General features: G+C 48.3%; 1 protein-coding gene across 9 annotated transcripts in view; it reads left to right on the top strand.

Annotated features, from left to right (window-relative positions):
- The window catches only part of KMT2C (lysine methyltransferase 2C), a 146194-nt gene that overhangs the window by 40435 nt on the left and 78124 nt on the right, over positions 1-27635 (top strand). For 8 of the 9 annotated variants that reach the window (XR_009551263.1, XM_060196824.1, XM_060196823.1 and 5 more), the window contains exons 6-12: positions 6779-6948; positions 7381-7532; positions 8784-8897; positions 10419-10496; positions 13026-13738; positions 21534-21653; positions 23707-23823. Coding sequence is in view for 8 of the 9 variants with exons in the window: in XM_060196824.1 (XP_060052807.1) it covers positions 6779-6948; positions 7381-7532; positions 8784-8897; positions 10419-10496; positions 13026-13738; positions 21534-21653; positions 23707-23823 (1464 nt within the window). In the remaining variant the exon portion in view is untranslated. Of the gene's footprint in view, positions 1-6778; positions 6949-7380; positions 7533-8783; positions 8898-10418; positions 10497-13025; positions 13739-21533; positions 21654-23706; positions 23824-27635 lie in introns of those variants that run through there. The other variant, XM_060196828.1, reaches the window with a different exon arrangement.

Here is a 27635-nt window from a genome sequence, read left to right as displayed (position 1 = left end):
CGGTCCTTTCTTCTCAAGATTGTTTTGGCAATTCTAGGTCTTTTCTGGTTCCAGATAAACATTTGTAGCATTTGTTCTATTCTCCTAAAAAATGTGCTTGGGATCTTGATGGGGATAGCATTAAATTTGTAGATGGTTCTGGGCAATATATTCATTTTGATGATGTTAATTCTTCCAACCCATGAACATGGAATATCTTTCCACTTCTTTGTGTCTTTTTCAATTTCCTTGAGTAGTGACTCATAATTTTCAGTATACAAGTCTTTCACTTCTTTGGTTAGGTTTACTCCTAGATATTTTATTGTTTTTGTTGCTATAGTAAAAGGAACTGATTTCTGGATTTCAATGTCTTCTAACTTAGTGTTTGCATAGAGGAATGCCACTGACTTTTGAATGTTAATTTTGTAGCCTGACACCTTACTGTATTGCCTGATGATTTCTAAAAGCTTCTTGCTGGATTCCTTAGGTTTTTCCATGTATACTATCATGTCATCTGCAAATAAGGAGAGTTTGACTTCTTCTCTTCCAATCTGTATGCCTTTAATTCCTTGCTCCTGCCTGATTGCTATGGCAAGAACTTCCAACACTATGTTGAATAGTAATGGTGATAGTGGGCAGCCCTGTCTAGTACCTGATCTGAGTGGAAATGCTTCCAGTTTTTCACCATTGAGTATGATGTTGGCTGTAGGTTTGCTATATATAGACTCCACTATCTTCAGGAATTTTCCATCTAATTCCCATTTTTTGTAGTGTTTTGATCATAAAGGGATGTTGTATTTTGTCAAAGGCTTTCTCTGCATCTATTGATATGACCATGTGGTTTTTGGTCTTGCTTTTGTTGATGTGGTGGATCACATTGATTGATTTACGTATATTAAACCAACCTTGCATGCCTGGGAAAACCCCACTTGGTCATGATGAACAGTCTTTTTGATATACTGCTGTATATCAAGAATTTTGAACAAAGGATTTTGTTCAATATTTTAGCATCTATGTTCATCAGAGATGTTGGTCTGTAGTTTTCTTTTTTGGTTGTGTCCCTGTCTGCTTTTGGTATCAGGGTGATGTTGGCTTCATAGAAGCTGGCAGGGAGTATTCCAGTGTCTTCAATCTTCTGGAAGACTTTTAAAAGTAGAGGTATTAGTTCTTCTTTGAAGGTATTGTAGAGTTCGTTTGTAAAACCATCTGGTCCAGGACTTTTATTTTTGGGGAGATTTTTGATAACTGTTTCAATTTCATTAGCTGTGATGGGCCTGTTCATGTTATCCACTTCCTCTTTACTTAGTTTTGGAAGTTGGTAGGTATCTAGGAAATCATCCATTTCTTCCAGGTTCTCTAGCTTGGTGGCATATAGTTGTTCATAGAAGCCTCGCATGATATGTTGAATTTCTGCGGTGTCTGTTGTGATATCTCCTCTTTCATTTACTATCCGATTTATTTGGGTCTTTTACCTTTTTTGTTTTGTGAGTCTGGCTAAAGGTTTGTCGATTTTGTTTACTATTTCAAAGAACCAACATTTACTTTCGTTGATCTTTTCTATGGTTTTCCTGTTCTCAATGTTATTTATTTCTGCCCTAACTTTAGTGATTTCTGTCCTTCTGTTTGCTTTAGTGTTCCTTTGTTGTTCTTCTTCTAGGTCTTTAAGATGTGCAATCAGGCTGTTTGTTTGTGCTTTTTCTTGTTTCCTAATGTGTGCTTGTATAGCTATGAACTTCCCTCTTAGGACTGCTTTAGCTGTGTCCCAAATATTTTGATAGCTTGTGTCTTCATTTTCATTGAACTCTCGAAACATTTTGATTTCTTCCTTGATTTCCTCTTTGACCCAGAAGTTGTTAAGAAGTGTACTGTTGAGCTTCCACATTTTGGGACTGTTACTAATCTTTTGTTGATTGTTAAGTGTTAGTTTCATTCCACTGTGGTCTGAGAAGATGCTTGGGATGATTTCAGTGCTCTTGAATTGGCTGATGCTGTCTTTGTGGCCTAACATATGGTCTATCCTTGAGAATGACCCATGTGGATTTGAGTAAAATGTGTATTCCAGTGTCTTGGGATGAATGACTCTGAAAATGTCCAATAGTTCTAGTTTATCTATCTCTTCATTTAGCTCCCTTATGTTTTTATTGATTTTCTGCCTGGATGATCTGTCAAGTTGAGAGAGTGGGGTGTGGAAGTCCCCTACTATGATTGTGTTACTGTTAATATATAGCTGTAGCTCTTTCAGTAGAAGTTTGATGTATTTAGATGGCTTCTCATTGGGTGCATAGATGTTAATAATTGTTAAGTCCTCTTGATTGACTGATCCTCTGAGCATTAAGTAGTGTCCATTCCTATCTTTTTTAATCTTATCTATTTTAAAGTCTATCATGTCAGATATGAGAATAGCTGTTCCTTCCCCTTTTTGTGGGCCATTGGCTTGTATGATAGTTTTCTATCCTTTCACTTAAGTCTGTGTTTGTCTTGTTGTGTTAGGTGGGTTTCCTATAGACAGCATATTGTTGGGTTGTGTTTTCTGATCCATCTTCCTACTCTGTGTCTTTTAATAGGTGAATTCAGGCCATTGACATTTATTGATATCAAAGATTGAAGATATTTTAACGCCATTCTTGTAGAGTTTTAGGGTGTTTTGATATATGTCCTATTTGTGGTGGTCTGGTTGTTTATAGGAGACCTTTCAGAACTTCTTTCAGGGCAGGCTTGGTGATGGTTGCTTCCTTCAACTGTTGCTTGTCTGAGAAGGTTTTGATGCCTCCATCTAGTCTGAATGACAGTCTAGCAGGATATAGTATTCTTGGCTGAAAGCCTTTCTCATTGAGCACTCGATAGATATCTTGCCATTCTCTTCTGGCCTGTAGTGTCTGTATGGAGAAGTCTGCTGCTAATCTTAGGGGTTTTCCTTTGCAGGTGATTTTTTGTTTTTCTCTTGCAGCCTTCAGGATCCTTTCTTTATCCTTATTCCTTTCCATTCTAAGTGTGACCTGTCTTGGTGTCTTTAGGTCTGGGTTAATTCTGTTTGGGACCCTCTGGGCTTCTTAAATCTTTATGTCTTTGGTGTTGTCTAGACTAGAGAAGTTTTCAGCTACTATGGCCTGGAGAATGCTTTCTTCCTCTCCTTCTCTTTCTTCCTCTGGTAAGCCAATAATGCATATATTGTTTCTTTTGAAGTCATAACATAGGACTCTGTTGTTGTTTTCAGCATCTCTTAATCTCTATTTTAGATCTCTTACTTCTTTTTTAGTTGTCTCTAATTCATCCTCAATCTTGCTAATTCTGTCTTCAGCCTCATAGATTCCTTTCTCTCTGCCCTCTACTGCTTTCTGGAGTTCATCTGCTCTGATACTGTTTTAGCTTGTTCAGCTAGTTGCATTCTTAGCTCAGCGATTTCAGCTTTCAGCTCTCTAATAACCATGAGATAATTAGTATTTTCTTCCATATTCTCATTTGTTGTTCCTGCATTTCTGATTACAATTTTTTCAAATTCTTTACTCACTCCTATTATTATTTCCTTAGCTAATGTTTGGATGTTGAACTCATTATTTTGTGCTTCACCCTCTGGAGGACTTTTAGCTGGACTCTTGTCCTGGTTCGATTCTCCAATATTTTTTCTTGTTGTTTTAACCATTTTATATATTATGTTATGAGTTCCCTTTATCAGTACTTTTCAAATTATTGATCACTATTGCCTGGATTGACTTGTGTCTAAGTAAGTTAATTAAAGGGTTCACAGTGGTGGAAGTTAACAGTTATTTCAATCCCTGAGTTGGAGCTCAGTGGTTTAAAACCCTTTCTTTTTCCTTCCCTGTAGGCTATGGGAGCCTGAGGGCTTTTAAACTATCAATAGGCTTCTTAGCTTAATCACTGACTCCTGACCAAGAGATAAAGCAGGCTGTGGCAGAGATAATCCAGTGGTTATGCAAAGAGACTTTCACAGCCCCTCAGCTATGCCACTGAGGTATAGGTATTCTCCTGAGTTTCCCGGTTAGATCTCTGTCCCCTGGTGTCCCTCCCTGTCGCTGCTCCAGATTCTGAGGGTAGTAGCAATGGAGACTCAGAGTTGCACTTGGTGAGTCTCTGGGGAGTCCTTTCCTCCCTTCATCTGTCCCCTTGTTGTGGAGCAGACTGGAGGTGGTGTCTCCACTGATAAACTGTTGAACTGTTAGCAGTCACTTAATCTCTCCTTAGGCCCCTCTCTCCTCTCTGTCACCAGCCATGCGTGTTTGTACTCACAGGTGATTTACTGGGTTCCTGTGATCATTCTAGTCCTGTCTTGTTTCGGTCCGGGTGGTCTCCTTTGGTATTCCTAGTTGATCCGGGAGAGGAGAGGAGAGGGGAGGGGAGGGGAGGGGAGGGGAGGGGAGGGGAGGGGAGGGGAGGGGAAAAAGCGATCTGCTGCTCGTAGCTCCACCTCCAAAAGTCGAATCCCCCACAGCTGCCCTTCTATAGTGTGTTGGAAAATGTCTCTGAGCTCTGGGCTTACCCCCCGAGGTTCCTCTCTGGTGCCCCCCCACTTAGGGATCTGCCGTCTGTTCCGGCTCACTGTCACTGTCACCCTGGCAGCCCCGCCTGGCGCGTGCCAAGACTTCTGTGGGCGGCCTTCTGGCTCCGTTTCTGTGGAAGCTGAGGGTACAGCTTGGGGTACGCGGTCAGTTCCTCACACCTTCAGGCTTTCCTTGGCCGAGCTCCCTCATGCAGGGGTGCTAAAAATACTTGCATCACTTGGCTCCCATGAGACGCCGGCTATAACAGGTGGTCGCAGTGATTTCTGCTAGAGGACGGGCCTCTGGGCAGTTCAGAGAGTGCACCTCGTCTGCTGGTACATTTCTCAGGTCATCTGTGTGGCCTTGAATCACAGCTCACTCCCAGGTTTAACACGTGAAGGAGGCCTGGGGAGGCACCGGCGTGCGCTTGGGTCTCGGGCCCTTCCACTGAAGTTCAGGGCAGACTTGTGGAAGCCTGGCTGGATGCCGACCGTTGTCAGGAACGCCTCTGTGTGTGTTTCATGAGTCTAAGGAAACTGTGGAAATGATTGCAAACTTTCCTCCCGCTGGAAACTCACAGCCTCATTCTGTACCTGGTTAGGCATCCCAGCCCCCTCCCCGCCCTCCCCACTTGCCCCAAGCCGCCCTGGCCACCTGTGCCAAGCATCTCAGCACCCCTCTCACTATCTCACTACACACCGGCTGGAGACAGTCTTCTGAGCTTGGACCTTCCACCTCCTGCGCTTCTTTCTGATGAGGAAGCCAGGCTCTTCCCGGGGAGAAAGGGTGCTAGGTGTGCTCCTTGCTGAGGTGGTGTCCGCCTTGCCGTTCCTGCTGGTGCACAGGGAATAAACCCGCGTTGAAACTCCCGAAGAGGTAGCTCCCTTGGCAGGGTGCCCACTTTGCCATCCTTGCCGGGTAGCCCCCCAGTGTGCCACACAGGGGCGCTGTGGTACCCAGTCTCTGTCTCCTGGCTTATTGTGCTTAGCTCCAGCAAGGCAAGCTGTTGTCCTGATGGCTGAGAAGTATGTGTTCCCTGGTGGGTAGAGACCACCTCTTCATTCTCCGTCCTTGGGGGCCTGGGTTGCTCCTTGGGTCTTGGCCGTCGTGAGCAGTGCTGTGCACACACCTCTTCGGAGTCATGTGTCTGTGTTCTCCAGGTGGGCACCTAGGAGTGGGGAGTGCTGGGTGGCAGGGCAGGTCCCATAATCTGAGAAGTGCCCTGTGGGCAGAGAGGCTCAAACACTGGGCGTTACGTTGCCACAGGTGGTGTGTGAGGCTTCCTTTCTCTCCACACCGTCACCAGTACTGGCTCCCTGCCTGTCTTTGCCTGGAGGCCCCCCGGGCGGCGTGGGGTGAGCGCTCTCTGCCATCTTGATGGCGTCTCCCCAGACACAAAGAGGAGGTGAGCGTTGTCTCGCGTGTCTGCCCGCTGCCCAGGCACCTTCTTGGGTGAAGCCTGCTCAGCTCTCTCTCCTCCCTGCTTTTTGGTGGACTTGTTTGTTGCCTTCTTGATGAGTTTTTGTGAGTCCTTTATGCTTCCTGCATGTTAGCCCTTTGTAGACGGCGGCGTGTGGGGAAGATGCATTTTCTCACTCCGCAGGATGCCTTTCCGTTTTCCGGTGTCTCACAGAGTATTCAACCTGCCGTGCATCCCGGCTGTCTGTGGGTAGCCGCCATCTCAGAAGCACAGCAGTTGCTTTCTGGTGGGGCCCTGGCAGGCGTAATGACAGTCCCTGTGCCCGGGGTTTTAGGGCCGGCCCACTCGCTGGCAGAGACAGGGCTGTGGGCTGCCCCAGCGGGCTCCGACGTGGGGAGCACCGCTTTGCGAAAGTGAGTCCATTCTCTGCTGCGGAGCCTGAGCAGTCGTGCCCCGAGCGTTCTCACACACCAGGTCATTCGGGGTGGGCCGTGAGAACCCTTGCAGAGGAAAGACCCCGCAGCAGAGGGCGGGGCGGGGCGGGGCAGGGCCAGCCTCCCGACTCCGGGCTCTGTCTGTTTTGTTCACATTCCGGCTGCTGTGTTTCTGGTTTCCTGCCATCCGTATTTGTGCTTCCTGGAGTGTCTCCTCTCCCCTTTTCACATTTTCTTGGAAGTTTTAGTGCAAACTGAGTGATGTCCCATCAGCTGTTCAAAACAAACTGCTTTGGGAAAAGGGGGTGGGGGATCCTAGTCTCTAAATTTAGAGTCATGAGTATGAAAGAACGTGACGTTCTAATCGGCGAGCGTGGCCTTGATTTCATAGAGAACTGCGATGCATGTGTCTGACAGGCTGCTCTGTCTCCCTTCCTCCCGGCGCTTAGAACTGCAGAATCTGCGTAGAGTGCGGCACGCGGACCAGCTCTCAGTGGCATCACAACTGCCTGGTGTGTGACAGCTGTTACCAGCAGCAGGATAACCTATGTCCGTTGTGCGGGAAGTGCTACCACCCAGAAGTGCAGGAAGACGCGCTTCACTGTAACATGTGCAGGAGGTAAGCGGCTCACTTGCTCCCTCCAGGCCTCTGGGCACTTTCCCACCCTTGTGCCTGTAGCTTTGCTAGCCAAGCTCTTGCCTCTCTGGAAATCCTTCTAGTTCTCGGTACTGTTGTAGATGGAGTCTGAAGAGTTTCTCTGAGTCTGTAAAACATGAGAAAGTGAAGGAGGAAGACAGAAACAGTGAAACATAAAGAGGATACAGTTCTAAAATATACCAGCTCCGAAAAGGCTATGCAAAAAAAAAAAAAAGAGGGGGGGGAATCCTTCCTTTTCTAGAAGCCTTGCTAATCGTCAGCTTCTGTCACCACTTCTGCCGCCCCGTGACCTTCCCTGCTCTGTCAAGTTATTCAGCAATTGCAAGCTCTCTCCCTAGATACTAACTTGACTCTGAAATAGAAAATTTCACTTAAATATATTTATCGCTGCAGATGGGTTCATTTAGAATGTGACAAACCAACAGATCATGAACTGGATTCTCAGGTCAAGGAAGAGTATATCTGCATGTATTGTAAACACTTAGCTGCCGAGACGGGGCCGCTGCAGCCGGGCGACGACATGCTGATGGCAGAGTTCTCCACAGGTAGGTGCGGGCATCTCTCTCGCGGGTGTCACGCTGCGCCAACCTGCCGCCAGCCGGTTTGCGCGGCCGTGACGAGGGGCTCCTGTGTGTGCGGCCCTGTGTGTGCGGCCCTGTGTGAAAACACTGGCCGGTTTATGAACGAGAGAGGGAGATTAAACCTGACGCCAGGCAGCCGACTCAGGACCACATGCCTGAGAGTCCAGCACTTGGCTCACTGCACCACCTCCCAGGCCTCCAGATGCCACCTCATTCTGCATCCCTCGGCCTGCAGGTGGCAGGTGCTCTCGGCATCTCAGCGTCTGGACTAGCATGGAGTCGGCTTCCTTCCGGCTGGGATGAGTGACTTCCTTTCAGGTGTGCTGTTTGGGGCCAGCAGGGAGAGCCGCTGTGTCCGGCCATCTCGCCGGCCTACTTTGCCTGCCGCTGGCTGGCTCTTCACACCTACTCATTTACGCCTTGTGATGTCCTGAAATCGGAGTTCTCGCCTCTCCAGAGGGTTAGGTGTTGAGTCTTTTTAATAGCACACTGCTGGTTAAATATATTTAGCCACAAGATTCTTGGCTGGCGAGGGAATTGGACATGCTTTCCAGATGAGCCTCCATTTCCGGCATTGTGAATGATGGTGTCTATCAAAATTGCATTTTGTCAGCTGCAAGGAGCTGACATATCTGAGTTACTAACTTCTCATTTTTAGAATGCCAGCTCTCAGGACACAGGTGTGAATGAAGTTGAAAAACAAAGTGCCCATTATATCTTCCATTTATTTATTTATTTATTTATTTATTTATGAAAGGAGACATTAACAGAACCGTAGGATAGGAGGGGTATGACTCCACACAATTCCCGCCACCCAGTCTCCATATCCCATCCCCTCTCCAATAGCTTTCCTATTCTTTAACCCTCTGGGAGCATGGACCCAAGGTCATTGTGGGATGCAGAAGGTGGAAGGTCTGGCTTCTGTAATTGTTTCCCCGCTGAACATGGGCATTGACAGGTGGATCCATACTCCTAGTCTGCCTCTCTCCCTAGTAGGGTGGGTCTCTGGGGAAGCGGAGCTCCAGGACACATTGGTGGGGTCCCTTATATATTTTTTAAAACTTAAATATACATTTGGTTTGAAATTGAAAAGTCTATACACATCCTGATGTCAGTCAGGGTGGCCTTTTTTGCTCTGTAGAAAAAATTATTGTCTTAGCCCACACAACTGGAAGCCCACCTTCTGAACTACAGAATCAACACTTCTCTGTTCAGATTACAGCAACGAAATGGAAGTTGAGGGGACTGAAGACCACGAGATCTATCTCACGCAAATAGTCAGTAAAGATGTCTGCGTTCCAGAACCTGCACCTGGAATTGTTCCAGATGGTAAGAATGCTTTTATTTAACAGATGGCATGTCAGAATTCAGTATAGACGTGTGGACATGTCACAAACGAGCTGCAACCCTAAATAAGAAGTCTGCCAAGAGAAGATCACTTTGGAGATTGTTTGGATAAGAACCTTTTTTTATTAAGTAATGAATTAGGGAGAGAGGGTAACTACATAGCCTTCGTTTACCTGCAGTCTAGACTTTTTCACGAGACATACTTTGCTTAGGAGTCACGTGATTTTTTTTTTTTTCCATTCAAAAGCAGTTCTTGTAGTCAACGCTTGTGACTGCGAATGAGCTGTTGTGGGCTGAGGTGATCTCTGCTGATGCAGTGAAGTCTGTCCGTCACTTCAGGTGTGCTCAGCTTGTCCGCAGTGGCTTCATTCACTGCAGTGACATTCCCACTCAATCTTTTGTAACTGGATGATCGTTATTCCCGTGCTGGAGGATCTGAAATTAGTGAGAGACGAGCTTGGGAGTCATAGTCGCTAACCTAATCATGGGATCATCTTCAAACTGGTGGATTTTTATGTGTTATGGCTTGTTGCGTAGACTAAGTGACATCACTTTGCTCACTTACATTTTATTACATGTTGAGGAGATGGGGGGGGCTAGATTGATGTCTGTGGGAGCTGTATGTTGCCCCCTGTGCACACGTGGGTCTTCTGTGAGCTCCCCACTGTCCTCACACACTGTCACAGCTCACCCCTGTCCCTGAACTGAGTGGGTTCACACATGAAGCAATGCGTGAGTGCAAATGCCTGCTTCAGATGAGAACACCTGCTTCAGGTGTTCTAGGCCTTGGAATCGTGACCAGAAAAACACTGTAAGAACTTAGGTCATGTTTGTCTCATATGAGCTTACGGCAAAAGTAATTTCATTCAAAGTCACAGAGTCCAGGGACCCAGGGGGAATTTCTTAACGAGCATATGCATAAAATGGCCCAGACTTCATGAGGTTAAGTCAGTTTGATGACCCTTACTAAACAGATAGGCTTTTTTTTTTGGGGGGGGGGTCAAAACCACTGCTCCCGGAGGCTATTTTTTCCCCTTTGTTGCCCTTGTTGTTATTATTATTGTTGCTGTTGTTGTTGGATAGAACAGAGAGAAATGGAGCGGAGGGGAAGACAGAGGGGGAGAGAAAGATAGACACCTGCGGACCTGCTTCACCGCCCGTGAAGCCACTCCCCTGCAGGTGGGGAGCCAGGGGCTCGAACCGGGATCCTTACACAGGTCCTTGCGCTTCGAGCCACATGCGCTTAACTTGCTGCGGTACCGCCCGACTCCCAAAGATAAGCTTTATTAAGATGTGACAAAAAATAAAATAGAAGTTACTAATAATGAATCATATTAGATTTCCCATTTCCTCATCACCTTCTACCTACTAATTAGTAATAGTGTGTTCCGCGCCTACAATGGCAACTGGGCGTTTGGCCAGTAGCAGTCTTCTCACCATTGAAGAGCAGTGCTAAAAAAATCCGAGCTCTGTGCTAGAGATCCATAAATGTGTCGTTCACAGCAGTCCCAGTTCACACCGGCGAACAGCAGAGGAGCCAGTCACCAGAGCATCCTGACACACGTGGCCTTCTGACTTCCGGTAAGCGGGGCGTTCATATTGTCCACCTTGGGCAAGTGACAACAGAAAGCCTCTTGTTTGCTGTGCAGATCGTAATCATGGTCTGCTAACCTTTAAAGTGGCTGTCCCACAGAATTGCTTACTGTTGCTAGGTACACACTGCACAAAGGAATGAAAACTGTTTGCTAAGTGAGCTTTTTCTTGGAAAGAATCGGCAGTGGATTTCTAAAGAAAGTCATGTTCCCTATAACAGTCTCTAAATCAGACCGAGGCAGGCAGCTCAGTGTATCAGAGCACAGGCTTCACATGCTCCAGGCAGCAGAGGACCGGGCCCTGGCACCAGCAGAAGTCAGAGCTGAGCAGCGTCGTGGGCTGTCACGACTCTTTCACAAGAGTTAAAGCAGATTCCAGAGTTGGTGATGAGGCAAGATGCAATCAGTGTGTAAGTCGCACTGCATAGACTACAAGGTGACTGTGTACACTGAAGGTGCTTGGGGTGGCGAGTGCTGTCGCCATATATAGACTTATTTTTATGTGAGGGAGAGACCAGGCGGGATGGAACTCTTCACAGGGACGAGACCCACACGCTTGTCGCACATTAATTCCTGTCTAGCATAGAATGAAAACATTTACTTGTGGTTCGCATAGTGTTTTTTTGTTTGTTTTTGTTTTGTTATTGTGGCCAAGGAAACCAGACGAGTTGGTCTTCCATCAGCCCAAAATATAAGCCTCGGGCTGCTGGGTGATGGCACCACACAGGCCACTGTGTGCGAGGAGCCAGATTTGAGCCCCCAGTCCCCACCTGCGGGTGGCGGGGGGTGGGGTGGGGGGACAGTGCTGCGGGTGTATGTATGCATGTGTCTGTCTGTCTGTGTCTGTAAAGCAGTGCTGCAGGTGTATCTATCTATTTCTTCCTGTCAAATTAAAGAAAGGGAGGGGAAAAAGTGCCAGACCCTCTGTGGGTCAGTAATAAAAATAAAACAAAACAGAAACCTCATAACAGAGTCACTGGAAAGATGGCACTTGGCTTTGACGTTGGTTTGGTCATCGCTCAAGCCTCACTGCTCCAGGCTGACCTTTCAAGTCGGGAGGCAGAAACAGCAAGCCCCTGGCCTGCAGCTCCCGTTCACTGTGGTGAGGACTGGGCTTGAGCCTGGGCTCTGTGCTCAGTAGAGCAAAGCGCTCTATGCAAGTGAGCTACCTTGCCAGTCCGAACAAGTGCTATATATATATTTTTTTTTTTGGGGGGGGGGGTCTTTAAACCTTTTAAGTATTTGCTCCTTGATTTTTAATATTGTTTCAGAAATTTATTTTTATAATTTTCTAGGACTTTTGAAGCACTTTTGTGTTTTAAATGTTGAGAAATATACAAGTCTGCTAATTTGATGTTTTCCCTTTATCCAAAACTATTCTTAAAAAATTTTTTTTTATTATATCTATTGATCGGATAGAGGCAGCCAGAAATTGAGAGGGAAGGGGTTGATATCAAGGGAGACAGATAGAGACACCAGTAATACTGCTTCACCTGCAGGTGGTGACTAGGGGCTCGAACCTGGGTCCCTGCACATGGTAGCATGGGTGCTCAACCAGGTGCGCCACCACCCGGCCCCAAAAGTCAGCTTTCGATGACAACGTAGATTTCAGTCACCGGGTGAATGGAGAGCCACCTACACTCGCGTGGACTGGGATCTCTGCTGTCAGCCTTCAGAAAGATGCCCTGACTTAAGTTTACTCTGGTCTATGGCCGCGTGCCTTTTAGTTAGCTAATTGTGTTCATCGACTCTTAGCTTGGTCTCTGGTTACAAATAATGAGGAGAAGTACAAGGAGTCCATTAAATATGTACTCCACATATGGGCAGGTGCCAAAGAATGTCTTCTATCTGTGGTCTTGCTCATTGAAGTCGGTAGAAGCTCTATCTTATCTGAATGTCTGTCCCAGAACATTGGGCTGTCAGAAGTCCTGACATCTTTGCGTAAAGAAAAACGCCGTGGCTTTCTGTCAGCCCAGTCAGTACCTCCCTGTCCCAGGCTGGTTTTCATCCTTTAAACTCACCACCTCACATAGCACTACTAACCCCTCTTCCTAGATGTCAAATGAATATTAGCTTTCACTACAGAATTCCACATCCTTTTTGAAGCTTTTGAATTGTAAGGCATCATGTATACAGCGTTGAATCATGCTGGTCCATTTTGTTTTAATAGTCTTACTACTTAACAGTCTTAGATTCTAGGGGTCTGGTTACGCACTGGTTTGGTCAGGTTTGCTGGTCTGATCTGTGTGTGACTGGTTGTAGTTCATGAGCCTTGGTGTATGTTGGGCTTCATGAACTCAACAATCACCTTTCTTGATGAACGATGTCTGCCTTAAGTCACGGTATAACCAAAAGTACGTTTGGGAAACGCCCTGCCCAACGCGGGCTTGGTGACTCCTCGCCAAGCCTATTGTGTAGAGAGGCCCAAGCACCATTGCTGTAAGACATTAGTGCCTTCACCTACGCATAGACATTTTAAATGCATGTGTGATTTAACATAATCTTCCAAATTTTGTAGCATCATCCCAGGATAAAATGAATTCTGAATTGGAAAATAAGATTTCTCATGAAGTTGATAGTGACAAAATTGAAATCACTTCTAAAGTGATGCATGTTTGTGATGAAGATCAGAATGGAAACAAAATGGAAGTGACAGAAAACGTTGAAATCTTTGATCACCAGATCATCGTTCAGCAAGAGGAGCTGGATTCATCAGAGAGAGCTAATGTGACACCCGCAGAAGAGCCAAGGCCCCCGGGGCTGACCGTGGAGTCTGTCACCATCCCTCTGGATGCCCTGGTGTCTCCGCTCGAGCAGAGTGGCACCTCGTGTCCCGAGGAACAGCTGGTTATGGAAGAGGCACTAGACGCGGAACGGAAAGAGAACTCTGAAGCTCCCGCTCCGTCTCCGAGCCTGGAAATGACCCCTCCCATGGAGGGCGGCGTGAAGGATGGCTCACGTGAGGAGGACAGGCCTGTGACCCTGCCATCCGACACAGAGCCAGCGCTTGGCGCGGCCGCAGAAGTGAGCAAGGCCCGTGCGTCTTCCTCACCACCGCTGCCTCCTGACCCGCCCTCCCACGACGTGCTGCACAGTTTCCCGCCAGCCCTCAGTGCTTCCGTGGGCAGCATCATGCCGACGACGTACATCTCGGTCACTCCCAAGATCGGCATGGGTAAACCAGCTATTTCCAAAAGAAAATTCTCTCCCGGCCGCCCTCGCTCCAAACAGGTAGGGTGACTTTAATGACAGAACAGTCGCGTCCAATAGGCATCGCATGCACCTGGTCTTTCCTCTCTTGGGGCAGAGTGTTTACGGAACCTTGACACTTTTGTGTTCTGACCGTTTAGATGAAGGACTGTAATGTCTTAAACTTGCAAAGATCTTATTTGAAATTTCAGCATAGTTGAAACACATAAGTGTCATCTGCTGGATTCTTATTCCCCATAGATAACACTTCCTTTTTTTTCTCTCCCAGTTCTACGTTAAGTCATAGTAAATGCAGAACTTTAAAAACAAGTAGTAAGCTTTTAGGTGAACTGGACTGTTTCTTTTTCTCTGATGTATTTGTGGGTACTACAGAATGTCATTCTTAAGTATCAAAATTTACTAAGGGGTTTGAAAAGTCCGTTTTTCTTTTATTGGATAGAACAGAGTAATTGAGAGGAAGAGGAATATACGGCAGATGTGTTCCACTGCTTGTCACGCTGCTTCTGCAGGTGGCGCCCGGGCTCCTAAACCCTCGTCCTGGCATGTGGTGATGCGTGTGTTCCACCAGGTGCGATGCCACCCGGCCCCTGGGTTGATTTTTCTCCCCAAGGAGCAAGAGCCAGGGCCAGTGCTCAGCGGCTCAGGCTTCTCCTCTGCCCCCACACAGATTCTCTGATGCTGGACCTCCTGGGCTGTCTTTTGGGTTTCACGCAGTGGCATTTTGGGTTTCGATGTTCTCTTGGCAGTGGTCAGTGACGTAACACGAGATGGGTTCCGCTGTGTCTTGGCATTTCCGCACTTTGGTAAAATGCTATGCCTGGTTGAATCAGGAGCGCAGTGACTGTCACCCTAGCCAAAGACCTGCACGGCGGCTGGCTGAGTTCTGTGACTGGCGGCCAGACCTGGCTTCTCTCAGCCGTGCGAGCTTTTCTGGACACTCGCCCGGTGAACACCTTGGTTAGAACGGGGGCTTTAAGGAGCTGCTCTCTGCAGCCGTGAGTTAGCCAGTAGGAGGGTGAGCCCGCGCGACTCAGCAGAATCATGGGATAAGCCTTGTAGATCTCGTTTTAAACTTGCTAGTCATGTCATGAAGGAGCAGAAGCACGAGATCCACTTGAGCATTTTATCTTGATTTTTTAAAACCATTATCTGTATTTCATTTACTGGATAGAGACAGCCAGAAATCGAGATGGAAGGAGGTGGTAGAAAGGGAGAGAGACACCCGCAGCCCTGCTTCACCACTCACAAAGCTTTCCCCCTGCAGGTGGGGACCGGGGGCTCGAACCCAGGTCCTTGCGTCTTGTAACTTGTGCCACCACCCGGCCCCCTGGAGCCTTTTGTCCAGCTCAGCATATTGAGTCGTCTGTGCTCATTTGCATCCTCAGTGCATCAGAGTGGTTTCAGGTCAGCTGGGCCAGGAGCGAGGGCAGCCTGGCTTGGACAGCGATTGATTGCTTATTGGACAACCTCATGGGGCAGATTCTGTTAACAAACAAGGGCACTAAAAAAAAAAACAAAAAAAAAACAAGGGCACTTTAGTTCCAGAATGACTGACGGGTAATCTTTTAAAGTCTTCACGAACTTCAGATTGTTTCCAAAATACGGCTGCTTCCACTGTCTTTAAAAATGCCCTCCTTTGCTGCTTGTGAGACCGGCTTTAAAACAGGCGACGGGCCACGCTCAGGAGGATCTGCAGGTGGCGCCACATTTCCAGTGTGCTGCCCCATGGCAGAGACAGAGACAGACAGACAGACAGAGACCTCTGCTTAGGGCTGCACACACCCACCAGCACACCTGCCCCGCTCTGGGGCAGGCCGTGGGATCCGAAAGTCTCTCTGGAGTGCGGAGAGCCGGTTCCCGAGGGGCAGGTCCCACGGCGGCGGCGCTGTCTTGCCGTCTCACGCTTCACCTTGCACTTCAGGGCTTATTTCAGATGCCGTTCGGCAAGAACAGGGCTGCTTCAAATGCGTCTCTAACGTCCAGCCTTCTAGCTCCCAAAGAATAACGGGAGCTGTTCTGATGGCTGTGGGTAGAGAAAGACCCCTCTTCCCATGGTTGTTCCCCACGGCTCAGGGCCGCAGGGATTGGGAGAGTGGGGGATGGGGGGGGGCACAGGAGGGACTTTGGGGAGGGCAGTGTGGTAGTAAAGCTAGGCCCCTTTCTCGGCCCTTGAGGAAGCCCCACGTTCGTTCTGCAGCATTGACAGAAGTGGCCGTTGGCCATAAAGCATTTGGGAAGGCTCGAAACCTTCCGTGGTGTGGCGCACACACCCACGGTGAGCTCTGCAGGGCTCCCTTCTCTCACCGAATCTCCCCTGAGCTCGGGGAGCGTGCGACTCCTCGTATTCACACGCCGTGATGGGAAATGCCCTTAGGGTAGACTTCTTACCATTTCAGCTCCTACGCTGTGTTTCTGCTTTGAGTTTCTGTTGTGTTTCACGAACATGGTGCACTCAGTGGGCGCAGTGGTCCTGAAGCCTGTTGGCATTCGAAGGAGGAGGAGGACACGTTCCAGGCCCTCCCCGACCCGGCCCAACACAGGTCGCAGGCCTCGCAGGTCTCGTTTCTGCAGTCCAGAGCCGCCTGCCAGTGCCCCGACCTCAGAGCTCAGCGAGGTCCTTTGCCTGTGGAGTGTGCCGCAGAGCAGGGAGGCAGGAAACTGCTTGGGCACCGCCGGGCAGGCGCAGACGTGCACCCAGGAGAAGAGGGGAGCGTCTCTTAGAAGAGGCAGCTGGAGCACACGCCTTACTGTGTGTGCCTGATGCCCGGGTTCCATCCTTCGCACCACGTGGCTGTGCCATAGAGGACACTACATGAATTACAGAATAGAACTTTGGTGGCCTCTTTCTTTGCCTCTCTCCCCCTATTTTCTATCTCTCTATTCCTATTTACTATTCTCTCTCTCTCTCTCTTTCTCTCTCTTTCTCTCCCTCTCTCTCTTTCTCACTCCCCAAAATATAGAGCACAAGTCAGTAAACAGTAGGAAAAAATGCCCGTGCAGACCAAAGCCCAAGGAACACTGCTCGACCCACGGAGAGGACATACTTTGAAACCAGAAGGTCTAGCCCCTTGGGGTGTCATGCTCCAGATAACACATGCTCCAGACCAGGGCCTTGAACCTGTGTCCTTGTGCACTATAGTATGTGCTCAACAAGGTGCTCTGCCGTCTGGTCCCCCCCCAAAAATCTTTTTTTTTTTTTTTTTTAGTTTAAACTAGAGCACTGCTAACTAAGCTCTGGCTAGAGATGGTGCTGAGAATCGAACCTGGGCCCTCAGAGCCTTAGGCAGGCAGGTCTCTGTAGAACCACTATGCCGTCTCCCTCAGTCCGAAACAATGTTTTAATGGCTGAGGCCTAAAACTCGTAATGCTTTCGCACTCTTAGCATATCTTATCAGATCACTGCCAGGACTAAACTAAAACACCTATTCACTTACTTAGTGAGGGAGAAAGAGACAGGAGCTCAGCCACTCTGGCCTGTGGCGGTGCCGGGCTAGAGCCTGGGTCGGGCTGCTGCTTAGCCCCTCTGACGCTGAGCTCCGTCTTGGCATTGAGCATGTAAAGTGCACTCTGCAAGTCATAAAGATAGCCTGTCTTGCTGCCATGGCTGGAATGTGCATGCCAAACAAGAAGTGGTTTTTCTTTCTTTTCCTAGCACCCCTTCTCTCTTACCTGTCTTCCCTTTCTCTACCGGAGCAGAATCTCGGCTAGTTCATAAGATAAAGAAAAGTGGTCCCCCTCTGTCTCCAAGCTCCTTCGGAGGGAGTTCTGGCTCGAGCTTGGCTGGCAAGGTCAGCTTTGCTCAAATCCAGGCTCCCCAAAGATGTCCAGGCTTCCCAACGCCGTGATGTGAGCAAACAGAAAACGGCCACGGGAGTGCAGTTACCCCACCCACCTTTCTCTGTAGACAGGAAATCTCGACTGGGCTATCGGGGGGAATAGTCATTTTCGCTTCACAGAGTCTTGCAAGTGGGCTGACCCCTCACTGGTTGGGACTGGGAGATGGGAAGCTTCCAGGGGAGATACCACACCTACCTGCTTTTGGGGGGCAGGGTCAGTTTTTTTTTTTCTTTTTCTTTTTTTTTTTTATATTTATTTATTCCCTTTTGTTGCCCTTGTTTTATTGTTGTAATTATTGTTGTTGTTGTTATTGATGTTGTTGTTGTTGGATAGGACAGAGAGAAATGGAGAGAGGAGGGGAAGACAGAGAGGGGGAGAGAAAGACAGACACCTGCAGACCTGCTTCACCGCCTGTGAAGCGACTCCCCTGCAGCTGCGGAGCCGGGGGGGGGGGGGGGGTCGAACCAGGGTCCTCACGTGGGTCCTTGCACTTTGCGCCACGTGCGCTTAACCCGCTGAGCTACCGCCCGACTCCCTGCGGGGGCAGTTTTTATTCTCGGAATCTCATTCAGTCTCTGCTTGGTATTGAGGTGTTAGAAAAGTCATGATGTGTTTTATCTGTCTTCTATGCAAAAATACCTCCTGACTTTTCCAACAACCTGTTGGTCATGGGCGTTTTTAAGTTTCTGTAGGATTTGATAGGAAGTAAACTTAGTCTCCTAATGGCTATATTTTGAAAGCTTTTTCTTTTAATTCGGCTCCTAAGGAATTATATTGGATAAATTGGTAACAAGTTTGTAGGATCCAAGGCTGGGAGGGGAAGGTCCTAAATCAGCGCTTCACACCCTCGTGGTTATTTGCATGTATTCAAGCAGAGCGGCAACAGTCAAGAGCTGCTCAGCAGGCGCCTGTTTCCCAGTGAATGAGAGAATGTCAGCGCAAATGCAACAAGTGAGCAAGAGATGGAGCGCGCGGTATGCTGCCCCATAACCACGCTTTTTTCATTGTCAGGTCAGCCGCGAAGGACGGCCTGCAGCTCAGGTTGATACAGATGTGTTTTCCTTTGCTTTTTCTCACCACAAACCTCTGGCTTGTGGTGGTGCTGACTGAGCCTGGGACCTTTGGTACCCCAGACAGGAAAATCTTTTTTTTTTTCCTTTTGTCTTCATAACCACTAAGTTGTCTTCCCAGCCCATCGCTATATTTTATTTTTCAGGTCTAAAGAATATATCAGGTAATTCCTTTGTCAAAATATTGAAGTCTAAGCATCATTTTTCCCCGGGTCTTTTAAAATCACCGTCTTTCTTTCAGTGTCTTCTGATAATGTGCTTATTAACATGCGTAGTATAATCACCCAAGCTTTTATTCTGCAAGTTCTTCGGGAGGCTTGAGTGGCTTTCTGATCACTCTGGCAGTGACAGGAAAACAGCCCTGAAGGAGAGAGCCTTTGGTCATGCTCAGCCTCGGGAGATGAAGTGTGAGTGCTCCCTGAAACGACAACACTTTCAGCGTCAAAGCTAACTGCCAGGTGACGGTGATTAAAAGACCATCTCTGAGTGTGACTTTTGAGGCTGTGTTTTAAACACTGCCCATGGCCAGAACTGTTACACCCCCTACCAGAAAGAACTTGAGATGCCCACTAGCCGAATGTCCGCAGCGGGACACCAGCGGCGACAGGTCGAGAGCTCCGTTCTGAACCACAACCACGGGCCGCTTGATGGCGGTACCGCTCCAAGCTGTCCCCAGTGAAAAGGTGCAGCAGATCTGGCGAGGGGGGCTCGCTTCACGTGGAGCTCAAAGGTGAAAGCTCCTTGTGAGGACCCACTTAGCCGGGCCTGCTGTCGGCGAAGCCGCCCTAGCTCGTTGAGTGGCTGAGTGGGTGGGGCCGCTTTGAGGATTTGGGGAAGGGTCACCAGGCGGTGGACGCTCCCTGTGACTGCCACGTGGAGGGAGACACAGGTGTGGGGACACAAGGCCCGGGAAGTGCGGAGACAGTGAGGAGACCTGCGGGCCCGCCGCTAATTTGGGTGGAGAACCTCGGGCAGCAACGTGGTAAGAAAAGTGATCGGCTCACGCCCGGCTTTCCGGCCGGAGCCCTGGTGCTAGTCCTGCCATGGGCACGTCCGAGACAGAACTGGCGACGGGAGAGGTTGTGCGACACGGTGGAAATGCAGGTGGGAAGCTGCTGTCGGGCTCTGCTGGAAGTGGACGTTGTGCAGGCTGGAGCTCCCGGCCTCTCCCCACCTCCCCTCTGTGTGGCAGACTCGGAGCGCGAGGCGCAGCTCAGAGTGCCACCAGTGTCCGCCTCGGGGCTGCAGGCCCACAGACCATGCCCGGACCCCCAGGCAGTCCTGGGGCATCTGGCACAACGAGAGGGATAGGGGATTTTCAACAATAAAGGACACTCACAAGTAGTAATTATGTAGGTGTGATTCAGAAAGGAAGTGAAGGCAGGACCGTAGGAAAAAATGGGCAAAATAAGTCAATAAATATACATATAAATACATACACACAACCAGCCCACACCCGTGGCCTTCGAACCACTGCGGCTTCCAGTGGAGGGAATGGGGCGGTCTGGAGTTATACCTCGTTAACTTAGAATCGTGTAAATCAATATTTTAAAAGAGAGAAAGGACTTTCAATAAGAGAGAGCTTCCTGTACAGCTGGACACGGGGCGGGGGGCAGAGATGAAAAAGTTGTGGTTTGGGCCAGTTTGAGGCTAGTAAACCAAGTGTCCCTGAAATCATTGGGGATTTTAGTTGAGGCTGAGGGTAAGCAAACAACAACTTATTATTATTATTATTATTATTATTATTATTACATTGTTGAAGAAAATGTTGATTTATAAGACAATCATTGCATGGCACAATGTCCCCAAGAGAGGCGTCAGCTCACCTCACCCACCACCAGAGTGTCCTCTCTCTGTACCAGGGGACACCGGGTCTCCAGCACCCCAGGTGAGAGCGGTTAGTCCATGAACTATGTCCTCCGCCCATGAGCAGTTCGCCTCTTAGTCCTCACTGGTCATTGAAATTCTGGTGGTGTTTTTATGTGATGATTAGAGTGTGATTTTTTTTTTTTTTTTTTTTTTTTTAGTTAGATTCTATTTTTTAAGCTGGTAAGTACCATGTTTCAGAAGTTTTAGTCTGCTACTTGGTAAGAATGTAACGTGTCTTGTTGAGTTACCTAATTCAAACAGGTTTATTATTTGACATGTATTTTGTGGGTTTTTTTTTTTTTTTTAAGCCCTGACCCCTTTGACATAAACACATTTCCTTACGCCCCCGTTCATCTTCATCAGACTACAGGTTCTCGCTGACTCTGGCTATTTGGAAGTGAATGTCTGGGTTTTGTTTTACTTACCTAAATGAAATACTATTCCATGTGACCAGCTGCTTTAAGCATTTCAATCTGCAAATTTAGGACAACTTGCTTTAACATTTCTTCACTTTTCAAGGTAGTCAAACTTTGGCAGTGACTTAAGGGTATCCTCCCAAGTCAAAACCAAACTTCAGCTCCAGACTGGTGGCCAGTGAGGGACTCGCAAGGTTAGAGACCTCGCGCCCCACAGTGAAAGTGAAAGTGAGCCCTTCCAAGACACCAGAGCTCTTGGCCCGGACCGGTCCAGCTGCTTCCGCAGCAGGCATCTATCCGTCACAGTCTGCAAGCCTGGCTGTTGCTGCTTTTCAGTAGAGTGACCATGATCAGAATAAAGTGACCCCAAAACAGTTTATGATTTGAGCTGACGTCACCAGACTCTTAATGGTCACATTTCATTGTACCTGCGAACTTTCTTAAGTGTAAAATTACTGTCTGTGGTAAGTTCTCTCCCCTACCTTGATGGCGATTGAAAGCGATTTGTCCTAAATTTCCACATAGAAGCATTTTGGTTTTGCTGCCTGAAACTCCTTAGTTGCCGGCTTTGGTCTTTTGTGTTGCTGAGTTTCACACATCTGTTTTCTCACCCGCATCCCCTAGGGGGCTTGGAGCACCCATAGTACGGTGAGCCCACCTTCCTGGTCCCCAGACATTTCAGAAGGCCGGGAACTTTTTAAACCCAGACAGCTTCCTGGCAGTGCCATCTGGAGCATCAAAGTGGTAAATAAAATTGCATTTACATTCATTTGTCATGTCTTTGTGGTTGGGTTTGTTCGAGTGGATGTGAGGTACTATGGTTCTCCTCAGTGGGAGAGTTCAGCTCCCAGAGCCCCCTTACGAAGACCCAGCACCATGCTTGACCTTCAAGATCTGGACTGGGGGAAATGGACTTGCAGTTCTACGTGACTGAGTCTGAAAACCTACACTCTTCATGTCTTTTTGGTTTGGTTTTGTTTGCTTTCACGGTTGCTTTCGGTTGTAATTACCAGTACTTCTGTGAAGGGAGAATCCCCGTCACTTAGGTAATGACGTAATCGAGAATTTGCTGATCCACGATAGCATGCGATAAATACCCCGATGTGTTCTGCACCAGTGGAGAAGCCGTGGTGTTTCTAAGCTCAGGACCAGAGAGCGCCCCCTTCCGTGCGCTTGGTAGACCACCGCAGATGCTGAAAGCACTTAACCTAGTTGGTGGCATTTTGAAGGGTAAAAGTGCATTGGAGAGAGCCAAGCGTCTGAAAAGTTAAAAAGTATTTCACTGGCTAGAGAACGCATTTCCTCACCTCTTTGGTTTATTATAATCCTGGGCTAAGGCTGTTTAATTTAGACTAGTCAGTGCTTCTGAGAAGGTCTGTCCTACTCCAATTTAACTTTCTACCCCCAGGGGAGGCACTATTCCTCATTTCCCTCTGATATCATCAGAGTCTTGAAAGTATAAGTCCTCATTTCGAAGGGAATGTTACCGAGCTGTATTTTTAGCTTTGACTGGGTGTTGAGGAAAAACAGATCAAAAAACAGGTCACTGTAGTCTTGGTTTGATCACTGACTTCAGTTTTTATACCTGTCTGAAAAAGAATTAACGCTATGAACCAATTCTGCCCGCTTCTCTCCAATGTGGGGAGAAGTCAAGAGAGAAAGGACAGCAGAGACACAGGACTAGGAGAAGCTGTTTGGAAACTGACTGTATTTATTTGTCCAAACTGAAAGGGAAATGTTCCCCCCTGCCCCTTACGCTTATGGGCTTGTATTTCATGCTCAGAGTAGAAGCGTAAACCGGTGATGCCCAGGCTGTACTGCTCATTGACGAGTGATCAGTATCATCCGTAGAAGCTATGGCCAATCATGAAACTGGCTGGGGAAAATACCAGGTGGGATTTCCCTGAATATCTGAGTAAGTTTGAATACACACAGCTTCGCTGTGTATAGATAGATGCCAGGCTTTCCAGGTCATGGCACACGAGTCGGAATAGAAATGAGGAAGCACCGGTCACCAGTAACCCTGGTTCTGTTGTTAAAGTGTCCTGACTGAACTCACTTCCCCAAAGAGACGCTTTCTGTGTGAGGCCGACATTCAGGCATACGGCTCGCATGCACAGGAACGCCTGTCCGTGGCCAGGCTCTCCCGCACCCTCGAAAGACAGAGTTCTCTAAGCGGCACAGCACGACGGTGTGTGCACCTGCCCCATTCACCAAGCCACTGTGGGATAGTGTTGCTGCCGGTGGCGGGGGAAACAGCCTGCTGCCACAGGGCGGCAGGACACGGAAGCGACGAGAGTGGCTCCGAACGAGTCCCTTACGTCTGGTTCCTCAGTGCGCTTGTCCCCAGGATAGCATCTTCTCGTAGACGATGGGGCATCACTGCATGCGTGACCCTGTAGAGAATAAAGGGACTCTGTCGTTTAAATAAATCACCGAGAGACCAGTTCACGAGAGAGCGCGTCTTGCCGGCGCCCTAGACTGGGGTAACGGGCTCCCTGTGGGGTAGCTGGCCGCCACGGCTGCTCCCGCCACCTGACAAACAGGAAAAGGAGATGCGATGCGGGAGAGCGGCAGAGGGCGGCTCGCAGTCACAGGCTCACGGCCTGCCTGTTTGTGTTTTTCATCTGTGGTGGCCACAGCAGTAAGCCTGGTCGACCGGTAGCGATCATCTAACTGGAATAAGAGCGAGACGCAGGTGTTTGCAGAACATGTAACGCGCGGTCTCGTTGCACGTCCGCACTGGCAAGCTCTGCGGGCTCTGCACCGTGCTGACTCTCCCTTACCTGCCATGCAGGGTCGCGGGTCAGGATTTCCCGGGAAGAGGAGGCCTCGCGGAGCGGGACTTTCCGGACGCGGTGGCAGAGGCCGGTCCAAATTGAAAAGTGGCCTCGGGACAGTCATGCTACCTGGGGTAAGGCTCACGATCCTCTAGTTTTGTTTTCGTTTTGTTTCTTTGTTCCCAGAGCACTGTTCAGCCCTGACTTATGGTGGTGTGGGGACTGAAACTGGGACTTCGGAGGCTCGGGCAGGAGAGTCTGTCTGCAAGCTCACCTCCTCTTCGGTGCCTGTCGCCATCATGCGGGACTGACGGGGCCATTTCTCCCTTGCCTGTTGATGACACTCAAAGAGTTGCATAAAAAGGCTAACAGTCTCAGTTTCATCTTTCAAAAAACCCTCTGACCTTTTTTTTTTTTACCTTTCCCCCACACACACCCGTTTCTTTCCCTCATTCCCTTTTCGCCAGAGCCCTGCTCAGCTCTGGCCTAAGTTAGGCACCAGGCATGGAACCTCGGGCATGACAGTCTGGTATCGCCGTTACGCGATCTTTTGAATGTTTTCTTTCTCCCTGCGTTTCTCATTTTCCTCTTTGACTTGGATCTATGCCACCCCTTTCCCAGAGCTCAGTATGAGCCGTACTCTTCTATTAAGACAGGAAAGCAGACTCCTGATACGTTCTTGAGTCTATGTGAAAGTCTTAATTTAAATTTCATGTTGGTATATTAGCTTTTTTTTTTTCTTTTTGATAGGACAGAGAGAAATTGAGAGGGGAGACAGAGAGGAAGAGAAACACCTGCAGACCTGCTTCACCACTTGTGAAGTGCCCCATCCTGCAGGTGGGGAGCCGGGGCTCAAACTGGAATCCTTGCGCTTTGTGCTATGTGCGCTTGATCAGGGGCACCACCGCCCGGCTCCCCGTATGTTAGTGATTTGCTTGTTTTGTAGTGACTAAAAAGCAACAACAGAAATGCCACGTGTGGTGGCTGAAGCCGTTGGAAATGTTAAGACTGAAATATTTGCAAACTGATAGATACATGCTCATTGGCGTGTGACCGAACTTTATTTCGATGTGTCCTTAAAGCCAGTTCCGTGACTGATGACTGATGGCCGATGGCTTCTCCTGCATACAGTACCTTGACAGCCAGAAATCAGGAGGGAAAGGGGCAATAGAGAGACAGAGAGACACCTGTGACACTGCTTCACCACTTGTGAAACTTCCCCCCTGCAGGGGACTGGGGGCTCAAACCTGGGTCCTTGCACATTGTAACATGTGGGCTCAACCAGGTGTGCCACCACTCGGTCCCCCAAGACCCTCTCTCAGCTCCCTCTCCCCCAGGTGGTGAAAACAGTCCGATTCTCATCACTTCTTCATTTTCTAGAGCTTGTTAGACTAGGATCATTCCGGACAGTCTCTCTGTGACTTGACTTCCTGCACCTGTCTTGAGATCCATCCTCCCACACGTGCCAGTGGTCTTCCTGCTTTTGCTGTGAAATACGTCACAGTGTGCATGTAAATGTCCCAAAAGCCCTGTGCATGGCCATTGAATCTGTAGTCCAGGTTTTGGCCACTGGCTATACACATAAACCCAGAGGCCACCGGAAGCTTTCTTCCATAATATTTTTCCTTTTTTTCCTTTTTCCTCCAAGTAGACAGACAGACAGACAGACAGCAACAAAACTTCCTTCAGTGTGTTGATTGCTGGCGTGGAACCTGGCTCAAGCACACAGCACAGCAGCAGCATGGGAGTCACATCACCAGCCATCTTCCAGAGCTGTGACGGCTTTGCGTGTGATGTGTAGACCTGTGGTTCAGTCTGAGCTGGTCTTGCCTGCTGCGTTTCTAGATTTCCTAGGTAGCTAGATGTCTGTGTGCAAACTGGTTTACTTTCTTCACTGCTGACTACCCAGCTTTCGATTTGTTTTGTTTTGTTTTTTGTTTTGCTTTTGTTTCTTTGTATTTCTTTAGCAAACCTACTTTCGTGATTCCTGTGCTTTGTCCATTTCTGTCTCTGGGTCATGACTTTGCTATTGTCTTGATTACCTCTACTTTATTTCTACTGTTCTTAAAATCTTCATCTTGTGATTTCACACGTTTTCATAGTTGTTTTAGTATTCTAAATAAATCTTTTATATTTCCATATGAATTTTAAAGTTTGTCCGTCTCTACAAATGAGCCTGTCATGCTTTTTTGCACAGTCTTTTAGTCCTTACGAGTGAGAAGGGACCCAGAGCACTCATCTCTGGCGTATGGTGGCGTCGGGAATTGAACCTGGGCCACTGGCTCTGCTGTGCTGTGTGTATGCTGCACCTGCTCCCTGCCAGTGTCCTCACCCAGAGTCCCTTCAAAACATGCACCACATCGGGGAACTCTATGGAGTCATTCAGCAGTGTGTATCTTTTCTTCTTCTTTCTTTTTCCCAGTGACCTTCTGTAATTTTCAACACATAGCTATCCCACTCCCCTTTCCTCAGATGAATCTCCAAGTCTTCCCATATTGTGTGCTCATGTCGTGCAAGCGTCCTCTGAACCTCAGATCACGTCTGGAAACGCGGCTCCTCCTGACTGGCCGCGTGTCCCTCAGCCCTTTCAGTCTCCCCATCGCTAGTCACTCGTTGTAGATGTTCCCAAAGTTTAGCATTACCACAGTTTTAGCCACTCCACTGGCGGTGACCATCTTAACAGCCTGTAGCTCCCCCATAGTCTTGAGACTTTTCGGTGACTGTCAGAAGCTGCTTTTCCCTGCTGGCCCTGCCCAAGAGCTGTTGCACTATACGTCAGGCTGAATTGAGGTTCCTGTGCTCTGGGCACGTTCACTGCACTTCATTCCTTCTGCTTACTCTTCTCTTAGTTACTCCTTGAGAAAAAAAAAACATATATATATATATATATTTATATATATATATATTTGATTTCTTCAAGAGAAATAATAAATGCTTCAGCCTTAACCTGCTGCCTTTCTGTTCCACGCCTATAGGCATGACTGACGTTTTCAGGGAAGAGGAGTGTCTCTTAGAGTTGCGGCATGAAACTCCTTGTTCTTATGGAACCTCTGACTCAGACCTCATGCTCGGCTCTCTGGGTGTAATTGTTATTAAAAAGGCTGATGAGTACTTAGTTGATTTAGTCAGATTTAACCAACACTAATGAATTCTTATGGTTGACAGTCCTAAATGTGAAATGTTGATAAGCCTTTTAAAATAATAGCACATTTGAACACAACATCACCTGAAAGAATAAAAAGTGAATCACATGTGTAATTTAAATACTATGGAAAGAAGGAAGGAAGGAAGGAAGGAAGGAAGGAAGGAAGGAAGGAAGGAAGGAAGGAAGGAGAGCACAGCCCGGGAGGTGGCCCGGGGCGAGCACAGCAGAATGAGTGGGTAGCGTGCCAGCCCAGCCCCTGGCACCTTTGGCCAGAGTGATGTCCCGCTGCAGGATAGCAAAGATGGATCGATTCGGATTTGATGTACATCCTGTGCCCAAGAGACGTAAATTTCCATTTCCATGTATAATGCATGACGCAGGCAAAATGATTTATAAGCTCCTTGCACTCTCTGGTGCCGTCTTTGGAATACGGTGTGCTTCATGCTCACAGCATTTTATCCGCAGTTTGAATCAGTCAAGTTCAAGGCTCCAGGAGTCACTTGAGCAGCGTGACGTGTGTGTCCGTGCGCCCTCTCTCTCTCTCTCTCTCTCTCTCTCTCTCTCTCTCTCTCTCACACACACACACACACACACACACACACACACACACACACACACACACACACGGTGGCGTCACCGCCTCTCACCAGTGCATCTGAGTGAGAACGTCTTCCCAGTGGCCGGCGTGCTGTCTCCTCACACACCAGTGCCCGGAGCTGGGCGCTCCAGAGAGACTCTGAGGCTCTCGGTGATGCCTTGGCCGCGGTGCCCTGAGCCGGGACCCGAGTCTGGGCCTCGGTG

Source organism: Erinaceus europaeus, chromosome 8, assembly GCF_950295315.1.
Source record: "Erinaceus europaeus chromosome 8, mEriEur2.1, whole genome shotgun sequence".
NCBI classification, from domain to species: domain Eukaryota; kingdom Metazoa; phylum Chordata; class Mammalia; order Eulipotyphla; family Erinaceidae; genus Erinaceus; species Erinaceus europaeus.
Note: the sequence above shows the minus strand (reverse complement) of the source record. Positions and strands in the feature narration are given on the sequence as shown.